Source organism: Macrobrachium rosenbergii, chromosome 30, assembly GCF_040412425.1.
Source record: "Macrobrachium rosenbergii isolate ZJJX-2024 chromosome 30, ASM4041242v1, whole genome shotgun sequence".
Classification (NCBI taxonomy): Eukaryota; Metazoa; Arthropoda; class Malacostraca; order Decapoda; family Palaemonidae; genus Macrobrachium; species Macrobrachium rosenbergii.
In genome coordinates, this window is record NC_089770.1 from 5,969,762 (window position 1) to 5,989,332 (window position 19,571).

General features: G+C 35.5%; 1 protein-coding gene across 2 annotated transcripts in view; it reads left to right on the forward strand.

Moving 5' to 3' along the window:
- LOC136854964 (calcium-activated chloride channel regulator 1-like) overlaps nt 1–19,571 on the forward strand; it is a 516,859-nt gene that overhangs the window by 468,325 nt on the left and 28,963 nt on the right. For both annotated transcript variants that reach the window (XM_067131627.1, XM_067131626.1), the window contains exon 2: nt 14,687–15,244. In XM_067131627.1, coding sequence (XP_066987728.1) covers nt 14,711–15,244 — 534 coding nt within the window. In that variant the 5' untranslated portion in view covers nt 14,687–14,710. The remainder of the gene's footprint in view (nt 1–14,686; nt 15,245–19,571) is intronic.

Genomic DNA, 19,571 nt, shown 5'->3' on the forward strand with positions numbered 1-19,571 from the left:
TAGTGATTTTACCCATAATATTTCCCATAACTATGATATGTTTGGGAGTTATTTCATTACCTACACTAGGAAAATGTGAGTAGATGAAAATGCAGTAGAAACCCTGGATAGAAAATATGAATATTTATAATATTCATATCCTATTTTTCTCAAATGATTATTTTTTCTCTTGATAAAAAAATATGAATATTTATATCCTGGTTTTTCTCAAATGATGACCTTTTTTTCCTGTGGATAAAAAATATGAATATTGATAGCTTTATTTTTTCTCATATGATGATTTTTTTTTCCACACTTTACTCTCCCCTAAAAGATGATGGCTCAGGATAAATCTATTTCAGTCTCCAATGGCTGGATTGGAAATCATTTCCTTCAGTAGAAACTTCTATAACCTTACGCGTCTTCATATACCTTCAACAGAACGTCGACCCTTAGCACTGACTGGAGAGAGTTAGAAAATGTTATGTGTATGTGTGTGTGTGTGTGTATGTATATATATATATATATATATATATATATATATATATATATATATATATATATATATATATACAGAATGAATTTTATCACATCACCTTGTGGTTTAAAGCATCACTGTAGTCCTGAGTTCTTGTTCATCCGTGGTTCGAGCCCACGGACGACGAACCTATTATCAAATGAAAAATTCCCCTTCGTAACATATGAAAATAAATTATTTCGAGGTGGAGAATTGGATATTAAAGGACAAATGCTATATATATATATATATATATATATATATATATATATATACATATATAATATATATACATATGCATATACATACACACATATACATATACACACATATACTTACATATATACGCATCATTCACATCAATCAAGCTGGAAATTTCTCTTACGTTTCCAGGATATAAAACCATTTTTCTTCGAACTTTATACTTACGTAAAAATTTAAAAAAAAAAAACACACAAAGAAAGAAGTTTTCAAAAACTCAACATATGACAAAAAAAAAAAAGTCCTCACGTCATATCCTCAGCTCCCGTGCATCCTGCCAATATTTTAAAAGGGCGCATCACTCCTTCGCAGGATTGGAGTCCCTAGGGGTTTCAGGATACCCTTGATGGTGATGTCCTGCGGCAGGAGAATGTGCGTGACGCTTCGGCAGGAGGAAGGATCAGGTTGAAGGTGCCGCTTTCGTTCCGGACTCCTTAAATTTTCTTTCTTGGGTTTGGGATAAAGATGGCGAACGAGGGAGGTGGGGGGGGGGAGATGGCGTAGGATGGATGAGGAGGGGAATTGAAGGATAGACGGGCTGATAGGGTGAGAGAAAGATATAGACTTTTACAGAGATAGAGAGAGAGAATTATATATATATATATATATATATATATATATATATATATATATGTTTCTCACACATATATATATATATATATACATATATATATATATATATACATATATATATATATAGATATATGTTTCTCATATATATATACACATATACATACATATATATATATATATATATATGCACGTTCCCTGACTCACGGGATCAGGCAGGTCTTTCAATTGAAAGGTGGGTCTTTCAATTGAGTTTATATATATATAATATGGTCAGAATATTATATATATATATATATATATATATATATATATATATATATATATATATATATATATATATATATATATATATATATATATGTATGTATATATATATATATGTACATACATGTATGTATGTATATACATACATACACACATACATACATATCCAGCGTTACCATTTAGTTTTCTATACTCTTAATGTCACGAAAAACGAAACAACAAAAAAATCGGACTGCAGGCGCGAAGGAGAGAGAGAGAGAGAGAGAGCTTTGGGCTAAATGGCCACCAGGCGGCGGGAGTTCCAACAACAAAGCCCGGCATTAAGGGGAAATATGGACGTCAGTAACAAACAAAGGCGCAACGGAGAATGCGATAGGCTGCTTTTATAAGCGAGCAAATCGCAGCGAATGAACGAAAATGGCGATTTTCAGTGGCAGCCTAGTTCTGGCTATTTGTGTCTGGGGCCAGGGTAACTCGCCCCCCATTTGCTCCCGCCATCGTGCGTATGGCCTGCATTGTCTTTCGTTGTGTGTGTGTGTGTGTGTGTGCGTGTGTGTGTGTGTGTTTGTGTGTGCCTAGTGTATAATATATATATTAACTTTTGCAATACAGAGAGAGACACATGTATGTATATATATATATATATATATATATATATATATATATATATATATATATATATATATATATATATAATATATATATATATATATATATATATATATATATATATAAACACACATACATATAATATATATATATATATATATATATATATATATATATATATATATATATATATATATATATAAATCGATCCATTGTATTAGTTGTAGGTTCATTATACTTCCAGTGTTTAAGGTTAGTTTCCCGCAATCATTGTAACTCTATAACCTTTCCCACGTAATTAAAATGAATTCAACAGAACTTACAAAGGTCACTATTAAATTACATGACTCTAGAGAATAAATAAAAGAAAAAGACTGCATATTATGATGATCGTATTAATTCGCAACTTAATTATCCAGCTCTTTTTTAATTCCTGATTCCCACTGTCATATTCCTCCATTCTTTGAAGATTTGAATCTCGGAGGACAAACATCACATTAGAAGCCCAGTTGATTTGCTCATGAGAAACGTAATTATTCTCCCTCTCAATTAAGAATGACTCTGCGGGAGGTCTCTCCCCGGCCAACCCCTCGATCCACTAATTAATCTTTTCTCTCTCTCTCTTTCTCTTTCTCATTCTCATTCTCTTTCTTCGCCTGTGAATAGCGACTGCCACACCTCATATTTGATAGCTATCAAGGTTATAATCCCGCCTTTCCGACCTTCGTAAAGTAGGGGGCGGGGTTGGGGGGGAGGTGATCCTCGACGTAGTGACGGCGGCAAACCTCGAAAAATTTAAAATGCCTCGCGGTCGTGTGGTTAGGAATAAAAGGCGTCCTTTAATCACCTCCCGCGGTGGTAAAGCTTAATCCCGTCAAAGAGCTACCTCCTTGTCAAAGAGAGGAAGAAGAGGAGGAGGAGGGAATCCCGTTTTCTATACGGCGGAGCGTCGAAGGGGAATAGGGGAGACTTCTAATTTTCTCAATTTTTTTTATTGTTCGCTTTCTTCCAGCTGTCGCGCATGCGTCGTTTGTCCGCGTCGCCTCGTTGCTTTATAATCAAGGAGGTTTATAATCAGTCCCCCAACCCTCAAAATGACAATGAGGTTCCCTAGTGGGTCTGCCCAGCTCCCCCTAATCGATCTGCTTCCAAGAAATACTCCCCTATTTTCGTTCTTTAGTTCTTTAATGTCATGGCACGCTGTGACGGTGGTGAGAAAGCTGCGGCATCTGATTTTTCTCCTCTCTCTCTCTCTCTCTCTCTCTCTCTCTCTCTCTCTCTCTCTCAGTAAATGACGAAAAACTGCTTTATAAATAATAAAATACTTTTGTAACTCAATGTCTCTCTTCTCTCTCTCTCTCTCTCTCTCTCTCTCTCTCTCTCTCTCTCTCTCTCTCTCTCTCTCTCAACAAACGAGAGTTTTTTCTCATTTTTTTCTTTTTTCTTTTCAAGAAACACAACGCCCTCCCTTTCAGTAAATGAGAAAGTTTTTTCAAAGTAATTTTTTAAAAATCCCCCAACCTCCACCCTCCCTTTCAATAAATAAGAATTTTTTATTTTTTTTTTTTCTCTTCAAGAAACCAGATGCCCATCGTAGCACAGAAGGGTAGATTGTAAAAAAAAACTTAACAACTCAAAAAATACTTTTATTAACCTCTCTCTCTCTCTCTCTCTCTCTCTCTCTCTCTCTCTCTCTCTCTCTCTCTCTCTCTCTCTCTCTCTCTGTATTCACTCCAAATAAAAAAAAATATTTTTAAAAACTAATTTTAAAAACTCACCTCAACCTTCCATTTGAACAAATGAGAAATTTTTTTTCGTTTTTATTTTTTATTCCCCAAGAAACCAAACAAAATTTTTTTTTCCTTCAAGAAGCCAAAATTTTTATCTCTCTTTCTCTCTTCAAGAAACCAAACAAAATTTTCATATTTTCATTCTCTTCAAGAAAGCAAAAAAAATTTTAATTATTTTTTTCCTCAAGAAACCAAACAAAAAAAATTTTTTTTTTTCTTCAAGAAACCAACAAAAATTTTGATCTTTTTTTAATCTCTTCAAGAAACCAAACACAACGTCCACTTTTTTTATTCTCTTCAAGAAACCAAACAAAATTATTTTATCTTTTTTTATCCTCTTCAAGAAACCAGAAGGACGGTTGTTGGTGAAAGTCTCTCGGCATCATCGTCCCCCGCTGCTCCTTCTTCATTAAATATTCTTTGTCTCCCTTTAATCCAGGGCGTATTATTCATGAGTGACATTCAAATGAGGTTCAGCTGAATGGCGGTAATCCGGGACTCATCGGCTGAATCCCCTGCGGGGAACTACCCCCGCCCCCCGGGCCCCCAAATGCGTTATGTGTTCCATTGTGGGAATTTTTTTAAAGGGTTCCACGTGTAGGGAAGATTACTCTCGTTCCGTTAATTTTGATTGTGCCGTTTGATTGTTTCATTAATTTTTTTAAAATGATTTTATTAATTTAAAATCTTTTGTCTTCATAATTTTGCCTTTCTTTGTATATTTTTTATTTTTATTTTTATCATCTCTTCATAATTTCATTAATTTAAAATCTTTTGTCTTCATAATTTTGCTTTTCTTTCTATAAATCCATTTTTATTTTCATCATCTTTTCACAGTTTTGCGGTTTTTTTTCATATATTTTTTACATCATTTACTTATTTTTCGCCTCCTCTCTCCATAATTTTGCCAATTTTTGGAACATATTAATTTTAATTTTTAATCATTAAATTATTTTTCATCATTGCTCTTCATAATTTTGGTCATTTTTGGCATATCAGTTTTCAATGATTTAATTATTTTTCATCTTTCGTCTTCATAGTTATGCTTTGTTTTTTATATGTCAGTTTTTTATTATTTAATTTTTTTCATCTTCATAATTTTGCTTAATTTGTCACTTATTCAGCTTTTAATTATTTAGTTATTTTTCATCTTTTCTCATCAAAATTTTGCATATTTCTCAGCATATAATCTATTTTTCACGAAACAATACTTTCCAAGTTGAGGGGAGAATGTTTCCATCAAACTTGATTACAGTTTAATTTAATTGAATATATAAATATTTTTGCAATTTAATCTTCTTTTGTCATTTTTGGTTCTTTTATAGTTTCATATTTTACTTTCACGTAATTTTGCGTTGCAATTCGTCAGCCATTTTCGAGTAAATATTGTTTGTTATTTTTTTAATCTACGTGTTTTATCACTGATTTTTGATTTGTGTAACTTTAGACGAAATTTCACATTGCAAGTCACAAACACATGTATGTATGTGTGTGTATATATATATATATATATATATATATATATATATATATATATATATATATATATATATATAATTATATATTATATACATGTATGTATGTATGTATGTATGTATTTGCACATCAATGATGTATGCACACAGATATTTAGTTACGTTTGAGAATAATGATATTGCAAATCATTCACTGACATCTACGTACGAGAAACTTTAATTTAATACTCTCTCTCTCTCTCTCTCTCTCTCTCTCTCTCTCTCTCTCTCTCTCTCTCTCTCTCTCTCTCTCTCTCGTTCTTACTCAGACACCCACGCACGAGCATTCTTTTGACAGATCTTCATCCGGTCACTGAAAATCCATCAAAATTCTTCATCACCGCCTGAGTGAGAATTTTTAATGGCTTTCAGTGGAGTTATTAACATCCACCCGGTGAAGGTCACTGTGCGGGCTTCCTCTCTCTCTCTCTCTCTCTCTCTCTCTCTCTCAGTGTTAACTCTTCACTTATAAATCTACTTGATTCCTTATTCCAAACTAGGTCACTGTGTATGGGCTTCTCTCTCTCTCTCTCTCTCTCTCTCTCTCTCTCTCTCTCTCTCTCTCTCTCTCTCTCTCTGTGTTAACTCTGCACTAGCAAATCTACTTGATTCCTTATTCCAAACTAGGTCATGTGAGTGGTCTCTCTCTCTCTCTCTCTCTCTCTCTCTCTCTCTCTCTCTCTCTCTCTCTCTCTCTCTCTCTCAGTGTTAACTCTTCACTGATAAATCTACTTGATTCCTTATTCCAAACTAGGTCACTGTGTATGGGCCTCCTCTCTCTCTCTCTCTCTCTCTCTCTCTCTCTCTCTCTCTCTCTCTCTCTCTCTCTCTCTCTCTCTCTCTCTGTTAACTCTTCATACTAATTCTACTTATTCCAGAATAGGTCACTGTACTAAATATGTTAGTCATATTTCATTTATTTTATTCTCTTGTGTCTTTTTTTATTATTTTATTTCCGTTCGAGAGTTTGATTGTTTGAGTTTACACTGATCTGTATTTGTTATATTTATTCTCTCGTTGCCCACTTGATGTTTATTGTCTGTTTCCTCTGTCCATTTTATCTCTCTTTCTGTTCGGCTTCCTTATTGTCACGTATCACTCTTCGTTTATAGGAAGTCGAATTTTTTAAAGACTCAATAAGTAAAACATTTTCTATCAACTTTGTTTTTGTAAAAAAAAAATTGACGCTAAAGTCCCATTTTCTATTTCAATTTATCAACTTTGCAAAAAAAAAATTAGGATGCTTAAGTTCCATTTTCTATTTCAGTCTATCAACTTTTAAAAAAATTTGACCCTAAAGTCCAATTTTCTATATCAAAATTGCTTGCAAACACACATATTCTTTGATATTGCAAAAATTAATTATAAAGTTGATTAAATTTTCTGTTAACTTTGTAAAAATATGACCCTAAAAGTCTTTTGAAAATTCTCTTACAAAAATTAATTATTTGAAATTCTCTGTTAACTTTGTAAATATATAACGCTAAAGTCCAATTTTCTATTTGAAAATTGTCTCGCAAACACTCGTGTTCTTTTGATATTACAAAAATTAATTGTAAAGTTGATGAACTTTAATAAAATTAATAAAGTAATTAACTTCTTTACTGATAAATTTTAAAAAGACTCCAGGGAATTACTGCAAACAGTTAGTTTATGTTCGAATTACGCGAAAGCAGTCATGCACTTGAGTTCGTTTGGATTTTCCATATCGCGAGGTAATAATTTCATATATTGTTGAATATAAAAGAAACATTTGCTGAGATTTCATTCGATGTTTATTTTACGAAAAAAAAAAATTAAGAAGCTTACTTTTTTTTGTCTAACTCGCGAAAGATACTCATTTAGAATATTTTTTCTACGATGTTTGCAACAATATTACAGAGACGAATCCATACACACAAACACAACCACACATATATATATATATGTATATATAAATATACATACATACATGCATATACTGTATATATATATATATATATATATATATATATATATATATATATATATATATATATATATATATATATATATATATATATATATATATATATATATATATATATATATATTTATATATATATATACACACACATACACACATTCTCATTTCATCTTGAATTCGCAAGCTGAGCAGGAAACAGCCACCGCTCTGTAGTCTGTGATACGAGCACACTTCACACACAAACGAGCAAATACCCATTAAATCGGAGGTAAGGGCCGTCTTGCTACGGCTTCCGGAACTATTGTAATCCGGGACGAACGTATAGCATGGAATTAATGAATTCTGGAACTATTGCAATATTGAGCTGCCGTAATGTGAAATTCGTAAACCGGACGCAAATTGGCACTATCGCAGTATGAAACTAACTCACACTTGGAACTATTGCGGTGTGGCCCTATCGTTTTTATGATGATTGCATTCCGGCACTATTGCAATATGACACAGTTGCATTCTGCAAGAACTGCATTCAGGACCTATCGTAGTATGAAAGTATCTCAGTCTGGCATTATCGTATTCAGTATCTAGTGCATTCGATGATTATTGCATTCGGTAATTATTGCATTCTGTCGCTATCGCAATCTGACACTGTTGCATTCTGCAAGAACTGCTTTCAAGACCTACCGCAGTAGGAAGCTTGCAATCAGGCATTATCGTATTCTATAATTATTGCATTCCGGCACTGTTGCATTCAGGACCTACAGTAGTACGAAACTATCGTATTCTATCATTATTGCATTCTGGCACTATTGCAACATAGCACTGTTGCATTCTGCAAGAACCGTACTCTATAAATATCGCATTCTGGCGTTATTACAATCCGGCACTGTTGCATTCTGCAAGACCAGCAATCGGGACCTACCGCAGCAGGAAACTATATCTCGATCAGGCACTATCGTAATCCGGCCGCTGCAACTGCCTTTCATTGCATTTGTATGAATTTATCGCAATGCCAGCCAGATGCAGTTGTTGGGAAAAATCGCGCGAGCATGTTGAGTGCTTTGTACATAAGCCGATCTGACAGGAATAATCACCGTTGCTATTTGAACTCGACGGGAGAATTTCCGAAAACTGACGCGATGGTAATCATTTACTGTCATTAATATTAATGTTGATTGGAGGGGAAAGACTCTTTGGGGTGAATTTTTGTGTTTCACGTTTTGTTCTTGAATTGAATTGAGTATAGAATTTAGGGCAAAGGCCAAGCACTGGGACGTATGAGGTCATTCAACGCTGAAGTGGAAATTGGCAGTAAAAGGTTTGAAAGGTGTAACAGGAGGGAAACGTCACAGTTGCACTATGAATCAACTATTAGGAGAGAGTGGAGAGTAAGATAGAAGAAAGATAATATGAAAGGAGGTACAGTAAAAGGAACGGAAGGGTTGCAGCTAGGGGCCGAAGGCACGCTGCAAAGAACCTTAGGTAATGCCTACAGTGCACCACATGAGATGCACTGATGGTACCACCCCTCTACGGGGACTTTTGTTTTTGTTTATAGACAAGTTCTCACAGATGGACAATTTGTAGGATGTTCTTGATGTGGTTTTTAGTCAGGTGATCTTCTCTTTATATAATTATGTTCTAGTTTTTTTATCATGTCGACGGTCCGTTGTATACCTCCACGGGGCCCTCTCTAATCCCTTGCCTTCTTCCAATCCGGGACATTTCAGTACCTCTTCTCTCAGGGTCCTAAGCTGTGATACCCTGTTTGATCTTGGGGAATGGTCTGATAAGCCTGACTCTTTCAGAAATTTGATCTTGGGAAAAGATTTAATGAGCCTGACTCTTTTAGAAATTTGGTCTTGGGAAAAGGTTTAAAAAGCCTGACTCTTTTAGAAATTTGATCTTGGGAAAAGGTATAAAAAGCCTGATTCTTTTAGAAATTTGATCTTGGGAAATTTGAAGTTTAGAAATTTGAACTTAGGCTTGAATGTTTGTCGACTTATTATTATTATTATTATTATTATTATTATTATTATTATTATTATTATTATTATTATTATTATTATTATTATTATTATTATTATTATTAGGCTGAACGCAGTCTTGAACATCTCTTGCTGTTAACTTGAACGTGATGCTTGCGACTTATCATTATTATTATTATTATTATTATTATTATTATTATTGAACATCTCTTGCTGTTAATTAGTAGTACTTAGTAGTAGTATTATTATTATTATTATTATTAGTAGTAGTAGTAGTAGTAGTAGTAGTAGTTGTAGTGTTAGTAGCAGTTGTTGTTGTTGTTGTTGTTGTTGTTAAAGTATTGTAATAAACCAGCTACTATCGATTATATCCGACCGTCTAAACTCTGGTAAATTTCCAGATATCTCAACCCGATTGTCATACCACCTTCATTTACATCTCTCTCTCTCTCTCTCTCTCTCTCTCTCTCTCTCTCTCTCTCTCTCTCTCTCTCTCTCTCTCTCTCATTGCAACCTCCCACGCCCACCCTCGCTACCCCCCAACCCCCCAGCCTAACACAACAACAATCCCACCTAACAAGTTACTGAAATTATAATCCACAATTTGGGATTTCTTTGGCTTCTGTAGGAATGTTGTGGAAATCAGTGAATATGAAGCGAAGCTGATTGGCCGTGATCGCGTTTAGATTCAGCAGCTGATTGGCTGATTCATTCCGGAGAGGGATTTTTTGATTGGACGGCGAGTTTTTGCGGCTCCTTCTGGTCCAGTTGCGAAAAATGATTTTCTTTTACGCGTGGTTGTTTGGTAAGGGGTCTACTTAACCAGAAAACAAGAAATATGAGCCTTGTTGCACACGCGAAAAGAAAAAAAATTGACAAAAATGACAATGAGGATTGCTTTGTGCCATAGTTCGAAAACTGGAATAATAATTGTATGTGGGTACCTCGAATATCGACTTGTTATGCAGGCATGCTCATCTCTCTCTCTCTCTCTCTCTCTCTCTCTCTCTCTCTCTCTCTCTCTCTCTCTCTCTCTCTCTGTTTTTATTTAAGTTTTTCTGTTTTCTTTTAATACATACATACATACACAGACTCTCACATACACTCAGCACACATACATATATATATACACAAATATGTGTGTATTTATATATATATCTATCTGTATATATATATGTGTGTATGTGTGTGTGTGTATGTACTGTATATTATCCACTTCGCGCGCATGAAAGTAAACTGGTAAAGTGGGGAGCGAAATAAGACACCTTTGAATTTTAAAATAAAAAAAAAAAAAAAAAAAAAAAAAAAAATGGGGGAAAGAACCAGAGACCGAAAATGATGCAGTCTTTGCTCCAGGATAAAGTGACAAAAATGGGAGGTATGTGTCAGTAAGCTTATGAAATGGGAGCGCCAAGATAACTAGGAGAGAGAGAGAGAGAGAGAGAGAGAGAGAGAGAGAGAGATTGGATTTAAAAGCCATGTGGGGACGTTCAATTTTCATATTTTTTCCGAAGTAGTGCTTCTTTAAATAATATATATATATATATATATATATATATATATATATATATATATATATATATATATATATATATATATATATATATGTATATTTGGTTGTTTCTTCTCAATCAAGTGAAGATTAAATATGATGTAAAAATACGTCCAGTGCATATTTTCTTATGCCGTTATTCAACGAAGTTCCGCGGATTAGTCTGGACAAATTAAGACGTATATCTCTTTTTTTTTCCTTGCTTTTTTTTCTCTTTCATTTTCAGGGTGGAGTACATGAGGTGTGTGTGTATATATATGTGTATATTATATATATATATATATATATATATATATATATATATTTTTTTTATTAATATATATATTTTTTTTTTTTTTTATTAACACACACAGGCAGAGAGATAACTAGAGAATACGACAAAAAGATGTATTTAACAACTATTTGTGTGTGCGTGTGTGCGTCCGTGAGAGAGAGAGAGAGAGAGAGAGAGAGAGAGAGAGAGAGAGAGAGAGAGAGAGAGGGGAGAGAGGGAGGTGATGAAACGACACAGGACCGCCCCCAGTTTTCCAGTTTCCAACACCTTTTTTTTCCCGAGGCGAGAGCGCCCGTGCGTGGTTTTAGGAAAAATATTCTATTCACCGGCGATAATCATTTCTTGAGTGGGCATGTTTATATACACCTTCCCGGGGGTAGGGGCGTGGGGGTGGCGGGGAATAGTCCAGCCGGGTATATAACCTGACTCGTTTCTCTCTCGTAGCGACGACGGCCACGTTGGCGATAATGGTGAGGGCATAACTTTCGTCTGGCCCGTAATAAGAAAGACGTATTTTTATAAAGCTCTCAGGGAAAGGGCTCCCTTAGTTGTATTGGGTCTTTGGCGAGGTGCCTTCTCTTTCTCTGCTCTGTGTGCCTGCTTGCTTGCTTGCCTGTCTGTCTGTCTGTCTGTCTGTCTGTCTGTGTCTGTCACTCACAGACTGGGTTGTAATTATGTAATGACGGATGTGTAATTAAGGTGTTTCATTCTGCGTGTATTTTTTTTTTTATATCCTTGCACATAAATGGACTTTGAATTCTGCGTGACAGCTCGTGTGTGTGTGTGTGTGTGTATATCCAAGCATGCACACACACACAAACACAAGTACACACACAAGCTAACACAGAATTCAAAATCCATTTTTGTGCAAGGATATAAAAAAAAAATACAAAAGAACAAACACCTTAATTACACATCCGTCATTACATAATTACAACCTGTCTGTGGGTATATGTGTATATATATATATATATATATATATATATATATATATATATATATATATATATATATATATATATATATATATATGTATACTCACACACGTAACCTGATATATTCAGGTAATAAATATATATATATATATATATATATATATATATATATATATATATATATATATATATATATATATGCTCTCACACACGTAACCTGATATATTCAGGTAATAAATATACTAGTGACATTTAATCTATTTTAGTTGGATAAGTTCACCTGAAATTTATAAATGAGACTTTATGTTCATTATCATTCCCGTTATTTCCCACTTAAATTCTCTCCGAAAATGTGGAGAGAATCGCTTCCTTGCAAAGGATTTAAAAACTTCCTCGATCTGTTGTGGCATGGTGGCCTCCTTGTGACCCATGACCTCTTGTGTCAGGCGCATGAGAGAATATTTTGATAGATTCCCTACTTTGGATATTATTATTATTATTATTATTATTATTATTATTATTATTATTATTATTATTATTAGTCAGAGGATGAAAGCTATTCATATGGAACGAGCCCACCATAGGGGCCATTGACTTGAAATTCAAGCTTCCCAAGAATATGGTATTCATTAGGAAGAAGTAAGAAAAGGTAAAGAAAAGAAAGAATAAATCAATAAATAAATAAAAATGCATTAAAAGGCAAGGACAATACCAAGAAGATATTAACTGTTCTTTTGTCTTTCAATTAACGTGTAATTTGGCGTTCCATCACAAAAATCTTGTATAAAGATAACGTGATTTTTATCTTTCGTAAATCACTGATCTTCTCATGCAGCAAGTTAAAAGTGCGCCGAAGTTTCTTCAGCGCAATCGAGTTTTCTGTACAGCGTATAATGCTGTATGAAACTCTCAGCCGGCCGTGGTGGCCTGTGTTGAGGTGCCAGACGCACGATTGTGGCTAACTTTAACCTTGAATAAAATAAAAACCACTCAGGCTAGAGGGCTGCAATTTGGTATGTTTGATGACTGGAGGGTGGATGATCAACATACCAATTTGCAGCCCTCTAGCCTCAGTAGTTTTTAAGATCTGAGGGCGGACAGAAAAAGTGCGGATGGACAGACAAAGCCATCTCAATAGTTTTCTTTTACAGAAAGCTAAAATGATGTTATGATATTTCTCTAAAAATAAAAAAATTAAATAAAAATCTAAAATAATTCAAATGTTTTCACTAAGAGAAGCGAGATTTTCCTCTTAACAGACACTAAAATTCTGAACACTTGTCTCTTTTGAATTATATAATTAGTGAGTGAATGGAGATTATCAGATTACTTATCCATCGGACTTAATTCTCTCTCTTTTTTTACAATTTATCTTCTCGTATTTTCTCCACGTGAGAAAATGTAAAATGAGAGAATACTGAGAAAATATAATAGATTTTTATTGGTAGATAAATTTCATTCTGACACTAAACCTAGAAGATATTATGTTTGCAAGAGATTCCGTAATTATGTTATTTGAAGCACATTCCATAAAAATATTATGAATTTTTTTTTTTTTTACTGTTTTCATGTCGTATAACTCTTCATCTTTTGTTAAGTTAACAATAGTGAAGAATGCGAAAATCATTTATTAAGAATTTATTGAAGAATGCAGAATCTTTTATTAAGAATTATAGTGAATTTGGTGAAAAATGGAAAAATCTTTTATTAAGAATTTTAGTGAAGAATGCAAGAATTACAATGTTTTGCACTCTCTCTGTTACATTGATGAACGGAACCCATGTAAATTTTAAAAACCTACTTTGGTGATGATCCCTTTTTTTTTTTTCAACCCCTGAATTATGGTTGGCGAACACGAATACCATTCAGTGCAATTCACTGTTGCGTTTATTGCAGTTTCGAGGAGACACTCTTTGATGACTGGACTGCTTGCATTGCTTCGTTGGCTTTGGAGTGAATTTATGGTGTATTGAGTATCAATACTGTTTTATTTCTTTCTTATCGAAATTCGAGCGATGTCTTGCCGCGGCTGACTTTGAGAAGGGGGCGAGAAGTTCCGCTATTTCTTATGAAACCTGGTCTGGATATGAAGTAATTCTTTAAAAAAATTTTCATAGTGTATTTAAAATCATTATTATTGACAGGTAGACAGAGAGAGAGAGAGAAAGGCTTTTCTTTTCCTTTATTTGAGTAATGTGTATATATGTGTGTGTGTATGTGTATAAATATGTATATATGTGTATATGTGTATATGTATATATACATATATATATATATATTATATATTATATATATATACTGTATATATACTATGTATATTACTGTATATATATATATATATATATATATATATATATATATATATATATATATATATATATATATATACATACATAGTAAGAAAGACCATTTCCTAATTATTAAACAGTTCAGTTACCCGTCTTAAAACCTCCTTTACTTATCTTTATTATTATTATCTTTATTCCAGAGCGTCCTTCGAGAACTGTCGAGCATGATGTGGGCGGCCACGAACGGGCGGGCGTCGATCCGCGAGGTGACCGTCTCCTTGCCCCGAACCTGGAAAATCAACTCCTTGACCTGCTCGCTCTTAATACCCCTCCTGGCGACCTCCTCGCCCACCGACGCCCACATCCTGGTCACCTCGCCCCACCCCGCCTTCGGGTCGCGCCCCTGGACGCAGCAGAGCCAGGGCTGCGGGCGGCAGGGGGACTTCATCCAGGTGGGCGGCGACCTGCTTTGGACGTCCTCGAACGACTCCTACACCCACGCCGCCCGCCTCCTCCTGATCGAGTGGGCGAAGTTCCGGTGGGGCGTGTTCGACGAGAGGGGCCACGTGAACGACCCCCTCTACCCGCCCACTTACAGAGACCCCAACACCTACCAGTTTTCGGCGACGGCTTGCGCCGACGGGGCTGTCAAGGGCGCCGCCTGTGATCCGGTGCAGCCCGGGTGTTCCTTCTCGCCGGATCCTTACACCAATTCCCACCTGGAGTCGTCGCTGCTGGCGATGTCGGAGCTGCCCTCTGTGAGTTGCAATATTTTTATTACTCTCTTTTTTATTTTGTCTACTAATTTATTTTGTGATTTAGATTTATTACTGTCATCATTCTTTGACGTCAGTTTTCTTTATTTTTTTTTCATTTTCGTTCTAACTTTGATGTAGGGTTTGCAAACCTTCGCCAATTGTCTTCAAATTGTTTTACTACCGACTGACTTTATTTTCATTTCATTTGTTTATAAAGTGTGATTCAGTTACAACTTAATACTCACTGATTTTACGATAACTTGATTTGGTCATTTGAAATAATTTACGTATTATTATAATTCCAGCGAATTTTTTTTTATCGAAGTCATCTGCATAAATAATTATATTACTGATACATGTTTAATTTATTTATTTAGATCTCATACAATTTTTTACTTCTGATTTTCCATTGAAACATACCAAATTGCAGCCCTCTAGCCTCAGTAGTTTTCATTTTATTTAACGTTAAAGTTAGCCATGATCGTGCGTCTGGCACCGCTATAGGTGCCAGCAACACAGGCCAACACCGGGCCGTGGGTGAAAGTTTCATGGGCCGCGGCTGAGAGTTTCATGGGCCGTGGCTGAGAGTTTCACACAGCATTATACGCTACACGGAAAACTCGATTGCGCCGAAGAAACTTCGGAGCATTTTTTTACTTGTTTAATTTGATGTCATCATCCATCTGACGAGTTATTTGCTTCACTGGGGTCAAAATTACTCAATTTTAATTTTCCGTTGAGTGACTCATTAACTCGAGAACTAAGCTGTCCTAAAATGGAAAACTGAAGTATCTGCAAAATTTTTGAAATTGAAATATGCCACCTATTGGGCTCGTGAAACTAATATATAAGTTACTGCAGTTCCAGAATGATTCTTCAGTGCTTTATTTAACGGGTCCCATTGCAGAATCTGCAAAATCAGTAGTAAGACAAGGGGAAAACTGCAGTATCTACCATTTTTCTCAGTTTTGTATTTTTGCAGATACTGCAGCCTTCCATTTTAGGGCAGTATTTATGAGTGATATTTATTTTAGACTTTATTTTACCTGAGAATTCATTCGGCAAATGGTTTCATCACCGTTTGAGTGTTTTAAGAAGCGACTTCTTCGCTTTAGTTGCTTAAGTAAGAGGATTGCAATTTTCAGCTTCGTGGTATCTCCCTTATGATTCTGACCATTTACCTGTCCAGATGGACTTTTCATTCTTTTATATTTCTGGCTTTAGTCTTCTGTAAAAGAAAACTATTGAGACGGCTATTTGTCTGTCCGTCCGATCTTTTCCTGTCCGCCCTCGGATCTTAAAAGCTACTGAGGCTAGATGGCTGCAGATTGCTATGTTAATCATCCCCCTCTCCAATCATCAGACATACCAAATTGCAGCCCTCTAGCCTCCTCCATAGTCCTTTATTCGATTAAGTCTTTTTAGCTCTTTTCCGTTACCTTCGGGTCGGGGCTAGTTGCGGCCACCTGCCTGACCATCGAATTACCCAAACACGTTTCAAAAAATGATTCACAAACCCACTTCTTAAATTCCAAGCAAGTGAGAGTTCCTTTCGGGTTCCATTAGGGGATATTCCCTAACCCCCTCCCCTGCTTCCTTCACGGAGGCTCTCAAAGTAAAGAAGGAGTTGTGTGCACTTAAAAAGTTTTCGACCAACTGACTGGGTTTTCAGGTTTCGTTCCCTATCAGTGGGACGAAATACTTGTTAGTGACAGTTCTAAGTGGCATGTCACGTAGTTGATATGCTGGGAAGTTTTGTATGTGTGTGTGTTTGTGTGTTTTTGTGCCTGTGAGGGTGGGGTTTTTTTGTGGGGGCAGGGGGTTAAGTGAAATTTTTTTCTGGTTCGTTTTGGAAGGTAATTTAGTTTCGTTGGGCTTTTATTTAAGTGGCTTACTCTTTTTTTTTCTCGCTCTTAGACGAACGTGCAATATTCTGATAAATAGATATATACATACGTACATACATAATACATACATACATACACACACACACACACACATATATATATATATATATATATATATATATATATATATATATATATATATATATATATATATATATATATATATATATACACATACACACACACAATATTTCTCATAAACCAATATAATGTACGTTTTTGTTCTGAAACATTATTGATATGTTCTCTCTCTCTCTCTCTCTCTCTCTCTCTCTCTCTCTCTCTCTCTCTCTCTCTCTCTCTCTCTCTCTCAACCAAACAGTGCATACTTCTTTTTACAATTTCATGGACCAAAATTTTTACTTTTCATAACAGTTTTTTTAACCTCTCTCTCTCTCTCTCTCTCTCTCTCTCTCTCTCTCTCTCTCTCTCTCTCTCCGAGAGAGAGTGATGCCTCTGCGACTTTTATGGTCAGGTTAACTGATGCCCAACGATCACCAATCAGTTAACCTCCCACCAACAAACACACAAACATTTCGATTTCTTTTTATACGAGAGAAAATGCTGAAATGCCGGCCTTCACTCCAGAGTGAAATTCATTGGCACCTTTGTTTTCGTTCCCGACACGTTTTATCGGTCGGTTCTCGAACCGAAAAGAAAACAGCAAAAAAACCGATACCGTCTTTTTTTTTGTTTTTGTAAACTTCGATATTTTTTTTTTTTTTTTTTTTTTTTTTTTTTTTGTCTTTTCAAATAACTCGAAAAGTTTCCATTCGTTTCTCCGAGCCTCGGATGTGCTTGGTGGGTTTTCATTGTTATTTTTAATTCTCACGGAATTTTTATATTTTTATTAATTTTATACTTTTCCCTGAGGTTCTAATAAAATTAACTCGTAACATGCTGACTTTGTTCGTCTATTTAGCTTTTTGTGCTTTTATTTGCCAACTTTATTTTATTTTTATCAACCAACTTTCATCAGAGAATTCGTACTCAGAATGTTGGTGAAATATATATATATATTTGCTTTGTTCAGATTTAGTCAGTATTCATCAAAAACCTCTGAAAGTTTTGATCAAATTCTCATGTCCAAAATATCGAGAATACATGAGTATGTTTGAGCTAGTCCTTACTTGTCAGATATATGTATTACGTAAAAGTTAGTACATACTCGTTAGATATTTGTATTAAAGGCACCATTGTACAATGCACAAATATATGTTTAAGGAACTAATGAGTACGTAAAAGTTAGCAATTGTCAGGTATTTGTATAAAAGCACCATTTTCCATTGCACAAAATCAGAAACTAATTGTCAGTACAGATATATGTTTAAGAAACTAATTGTCAGCCAAATCGTGTCATAAAAAACGCGGCGTTGACAATCGCTGACCAAATTCTGAAGCGGGTAGCTAGTGCACACAAAACGCCATCGTGATTAGCACTGGTTTAGGGGCTCCTGCAGATGGCATGAGGGTACGAACTTCAGGCGTCAGAAAGCGCGACGCCCTTCGGTAATTTCAATCTTTCTGATCATCCCGTGGGGGGCGTGGCGGGGTACAGAAACGCCGAACGGCGTCCTGAGCAGGGTACGAAATGGGGCATTGATACACGATCGAGTTCGATATACGAGCGAAGTGGAGTGACTTTCCTCTCATTTTTTTATTATTTCCTTTTGCTACATATATTTTATTTTGAAACCCGCTTCTGCTGCTGCTGCTACCCGTCCCCCCCCCCCGCCCCCCAAGGCTGGGGGTCCATCAAAGCTGAATGAGGCCCTTTTGATATTGGTTCCACGGAAACGATTTGGAAATCACTGGAATGAATTACGTCGAGTATGATTACTGTCATTAATTCGAATTGCCTCCAATCCACGTCACCAAATCCCCTATACCCCCACCCCCTTACACCCCTACGCTTCTCCTCCCTCCTCCAGTCTCTTACCCACCCTCCTCCTCCTCCCCTCCTCCTCCTCCTCCTCCTCCTCCTCCTCCTCCCCCCCTCTTTCCTTCCCTTCTCCCCCTCCCCCCTCTCCAACTCCCTCTAATTCCACACCCTGTTGCCTGTACCATTGATTAGGATTTTAGCCAGATGAAGCTGGGTCAGTGTAATTAGTTGTTGACGGCGTTCGTCCCGTACTGTGTTCTGTTTCAACACTTTTTTTTTCTTCCCTTTTAATCGGTGCTAGTCTTTTATGCTTTTCCTTTCTATTTTCTGTATTGCAACTTTGCATGCAACTACCCTAAGAAAAAAAAAAAAAATATATATATATATATATATATATATATATATATATATATATATATATATATATATATATATAAGTTCAGTAAACTATAAAGTACCTATAGAACTAGTATGATCACCTTCCTTGTACAATAATATATTTTTTGTCTACACAATGAAACCCATTTTCATTTCGTAA